At 25.3% G+C, this 4300-nt stretch overlaps 4 protein-coding genes across 4 annotated transcripts in view, besides 3 other annotated features; 2 read left to right on the forward strand and 2 right to left on the reverse strand.

The window, feature by feature from the left end:
* Nucleotides 1–336, reverse strand: part of EDI_031840 (uncharacterized protein) — a gene marked incomplete at both ends in the record, with an annotated part of 1010 nt that extends 674 nt beyond the window's left edge. Inside the window, one exon of the mRNA XM_001740378.1 lies at nt 10–336. Within this exon, the coding sequence (XP_001740430.1) occupies nt 10–336 (327 nt within the window). The remainder of the gene's footprint in view (nt 1–9) is intronic.
* Nucleotides 337–357: 21 nt separating this feature from the next.
* Nucleotides 358–390: a sequence feature (AT_rich).
* Nucleotides 391–417: 27 nt separating this feature from the next.
* Nucleotides 418–452: a sequence feature (AT_rich).
* A 4-nt stretch (nt 453–456) lies between these two features.
* EDI_031850 (uncharacterized protein) lies at nt 457–1455 on the forward strand (the record flags this gene model as incomplete). Its single annotated transcript, XM_001740379.1, has 1 exon — nt 457–1455. One exon carries the CDS (start codon nt 457–459, stop codon nt 1453–1455), a length of 999 nt encoding a protein of 332 aa, XP_001740431.1.
* A 130-nt stretch (nt 1456–1585) lies between these two features.
* Nucleotides 1586–3307, forward strand: EDI_031860 (vacuolar protein sorting-associated protein, putative; the record flags this gene model as incomplete). The annotated part of the gene is made up of 1 exon (XM_001740380.1): nt 1586–3307. One exon carries the CDS (start codon nt 1586–1588, stop codon nt 3305–3307), a length of 1722 nt encoding a protein of 573 aa, XP_001740432.1.
* A 122-nt stretch (nt 3308–3429) lies between these two features.
* On the reverse strand, nt 3430–4261 carry EDI_031870 (uncharacterized protein; the record flags this gene model as incomplete). The annotated part of the gene is made up of 2 exons (XM_001740381.1): nt 3430–4129; nt 4254–4261. The coding sequence occupies 2 exons, from the start codon at nt 4259–4261 to the stop codon at nt 3430–3432; spliced, it is 708 nt and encodes a 235-aa protein (XP_001740433.1).
* Nucleotides 3580–3615: a sequence feature (AT_rich).
* Nucleotides 4262–4300: the final 39 nt, after the last annotated feature.

Raw genomic sequence — 4300 nt, forward strand, 5'->3', positions numbered from 1 at the left:
ATATAAAACTTTTCTATCATTTTCTTTTTTCCATCTCTTTTGAACTTTATTTTCTAGTTCTTCTATTTCTAATTCTATTTCTATTATTTCATTGGACTCATTAAAATTTGATGTTTCTTCTGGAACTCCTTTTAGTTTTGTTTCAATTGTTTGGTATTGTTCACTAAATCTTTCTAACTCTTTTTTAAATTGTGTTTCTGTAGAGTTGATTGTTTGTAATTCTTTAATAACTAATAACACTTTTTTTAATGCGTTTGTCAAATACTTGTACTTCTCTTTTTCAGTTATTTCATCCCTCTTTTCTTCTTCTTGAAGAATAAGTGATAATTCGTTCATTTTTTCTATACTTTTAAGTTCTTAAAAACAAAAAAAATTAAAAAAAAAAATTTTGTGTTTTACATACAAAAAAGAAAAACCAAAAAATATAAAACTCAAAATTATAAATTTATTTTCAAGATGATTTTATTCTACACTGTAGTTACACTATGTTATGCTATTCAAAATAATAATGATTTACGTCAAATTCTACAAAGGTCAGATTTTGTTATTAATTCAGCAGATAAATTTATTGATGATTTTAGAAATACATTGAAAAAATCAAATACTGCAACTGAGATGTTCACCCAAAAAGAACCACTAAAATTACATAAGAAAGAACAAATTAAACGAATTCATTCTATTCAAACAAATCCTAGTACTAGAAAGTATATTAAATCAACTCAATCACTCACTACTTCTCATGAACCAATGAAAATAACTTCATTAAATCAAAGAATTACTGAATTTCCTTATTTCACACCTATATTAAATGTTAATGAATTCACTCAAACAAAAGATAAATGTGATCCTCATGCTCCTTCTTATGGATATTATATTCCCATTGTCATTCCTCCAAAGAAAATGTTGAGGGTGTCAACTTGTAATAAAGATACAACAGTTTTTACCCCAATATCTGTCACTTATAACGAACAATGTCTTCAAGTAATTCAAAGAAAATGTAGATTGTGGAATGGAAATATTATTGAATATTTACCAAAAGGTAATAAAGGAATGGAGGCAATTGTACGTGTAGGTGCACCAAATATCAAGAATGCTACAGTAAGAATAACTGTTTATACAGTCCCAATAACAGAAAAGAATAAATTAAAGTTAGAACAAGGTCATATCATGAGAGGTAATGTCCAACAACCAACAGTAAATGTAACAACCAAAGATGGAGATCTTGTCCCAAGAATTGATTTCAAAAATAATACTCGAACAACTCATACTTCTGATAAGATTATATCTCAACCAAATCACACTATTCAATTACTAGAAAAAGATTTTCATAAAATGGGTGGTTGGTTTAAAGTGTGTATTGCCGTTTTGATTTCTGTTCTTGTATTAACAGTTGGTGTAATTATCTTTGGTTCGTTCCGTGAATCACGACTTCCTGAACAATATTCTCCATTTTAATTCTATTTTTTTTTTGTTTCATCATTTAAAAAACAAGAAAGTAAAGAAATAATTATGTTTTTATTACAATAATAGAAATAAACAATAAAAAAGAATAATCAAGAAAAAATCACCACTCTCAAACTAAAAAATGTTAAAAGAAATGAACTTATCAGGGGTGTATGGATTAAAAGAAAAACAAAAGGAAGTACTTATTAATGTCCTTGAAAGAAAAATCCGACAAAAAGAATCTACAGAAAGTAAATGGAAATTATTAGTCTTTGACAAATTTTGTTCTGAGTTAATTGAAAATCATTTTGTTGTTTCAGACCTTAGAAAGAATGGAGTTACAATGATTTTAAATATTGAAAATCAAAGACAAAAAATAGATGACGTTGATGCGATTTATATTATTCAACCAACAAAAAAGAATATTGAAATTATTTGTAAAGATATTCAAAATGAACTCTATGAATCATTTAGTTTATGTTTTAGTAATGAACTAAGTCAAAAACAAATGAAATATTTAGCAAAAGAAACAGTTCAATTAAAAAAGGTATATAAAATTAAAGATGTTATTAATGGATGTTTTAATTTCCAAGTACCTGAATACAATTTAATTAATTTTAATATGGAACACTCATACTCCCTTTTTAATAACCCAACAATTTCTGATGAAATGGGAATGAAATTAATAAATTATATTGTTGACAGTTTATTTACTATTATTTATACTATGAAAGAAATTCCTATTATTCGAACAAGAAGTTCTTCAACTGAACAAGTTATTGGTGAAAAATTAGTTAAAAAAATTAGAGAATTTATGAAAAAAGAAGAGCATTATTTTATAGAAAAAAAAGAAAGAACTTTATTTATTATTTCTAATAGAAATTATGATTTGTCACAAGGTTTAATGCATGGATGGAGTTATCAAAGTTTAATAAAAGAAACACAAAAAATGAATGGAATGAAAGTTTGTTTAAATGACACTACTGAATATATTGATAGTGATGGAGATATTTGGACACAGTGTAAAGAAGGAATTATTTCAGATGTTGCTGATACAATTATTGAAAAAACTAAACAATTAGAACAAATTAAATACATGATACAACAAGAAAATAATAGATTATTTAATAACGGAAATATACAAATTAATGAAGGATTATATACAATGAGTAAAAAATTAGAACATGAAATTGATTTACATACAACAATCGCACAAGCAGTTTTAAAAAGTATTCAAGAAAGGTCAATTGATTTACTATTTTCGTATGAAGACAATATCATGTCACATATTAAAATTGAAAAGACGGCATTACTTGAATTAATAAAAAAACTTGATAATAAAGAAGATATCATCAGATTGTATTATGTTTGTTTATTAAATAATTTTCCTGTTGATGAAATAAATCAATTAATGGCTGAAAAACAAATTGATTTAAAAGAATTAAAATATATTGAACATTTAAAACAAATGCAAGAATATCTTCATGTTTCAAAAAAAAATAATGAAAAAAGCTTTAGTGTCACTGGTATGGTTGGAACTATGTTAGGAAAAGTTGCTAAATTACTTCCTTCAGATAAAAAAGTTGCAGCAACAATTGTAGTCGACACATTATCAAATGCAAAAGGAACAGATTTAGAAAAAGAATTTGATTATTTTGATCCTATAAAATCTGAAAAATCATTTATTCCTGAAAAGAGATATAAACATACTGATGTTATTTTATTTATGCTTGGAGGTGGTAATTATATGGAATATACGAATATTAGTCAATTTGCAAAAAAATCAAATAAAAGAATTGTTTATGCAACAACTGAAATGTTAAATGGAACTGAACTTTTACATCAAATTTCTCGAATAGCATAAAACCATAGTTGGTTTTATTCTTAATTTTTTTTACTAATTCATTTACTTTTTGAAAGGAGAGACTTAATAATTTTAAAATAAAGAAATGGAAGGGGGTGGGAGTAAATTAAAAAACGTACAAATTAATTAATATTATTTTGCAAATATTGATTCAATTGGAATAATAAAACTGGGTTTTTTACTTGAGACAATAAACTAGTAATGTCGTGATTTGATAATTGGACTTTATGATTTATACAAAATATTAATGCTTCTGCGTAATCTCCAATTGCAATTAATATTTGTAATATTTGATTATTATTTTTATTCATTCTTTTTAACATATCCATTGCAAATTGATATGCAAAATCACATTTTTCTCTCATACTAACTAATTGTAATGCTACAATTTCATCATCTGGAATAATATGGTATTGAAGTAACATTAATAATCTTGAGGTTTGTCCATCATTAATTAATGATTCTATCAACCGACAATATACTGGAGGTGGTATTTTTGTTTTATTGGAACATATAAATTCAATCATAACATAACAATACACTTGTGGTTCAGGTCTCCAATCTACTAATGCAGATGATATAGCAGATGATTCTGAAGAAATGGTAAAAATATCTTTTAATGTTTCAAAATCAATATTACCTTTAGCAAAATCATTAAAAATTGATAATATTGCTTTTTGAAGAACACGTTGTGGAGCTGAGTGTCTCAGTAAAAAAGAATATCCTTCAGCTGGAAGGAGGCTTTGTGATAATAAAGCAAAGTCAGCTTTTAATGTTGTGATAGTTTGTTCATTGAAATTAATAAATTGATTATAATTAATCCTAAGATTATTTAGTGAAAAAGGAGGGAGTTTACAATAGCTATTTTATTTGCTGTATTATTTATTTCATATAATATTCCAATAGAATTAATCATAATTAATAATAAATCTCCAGTAACTGCTACTTGTGCATAACTATTAACAGGAACATGGAGTTCTAACACATGTTTTT

The sequence above is a fragment of the Entamoeba dispar genome, genomic scaffold, assembly GCF_000209125.1.
Source record: "Entamoeba dispar SAW760 scf_1105229462895 genomic scaffold, whole genome shotgun sequence".
In the NCBI taxonomy this organism is placed as follows: Eukaryota; Evosea; order Mastigamoebida; family Endamoebidae; genus Entamoeba; species Entamoeba dispar.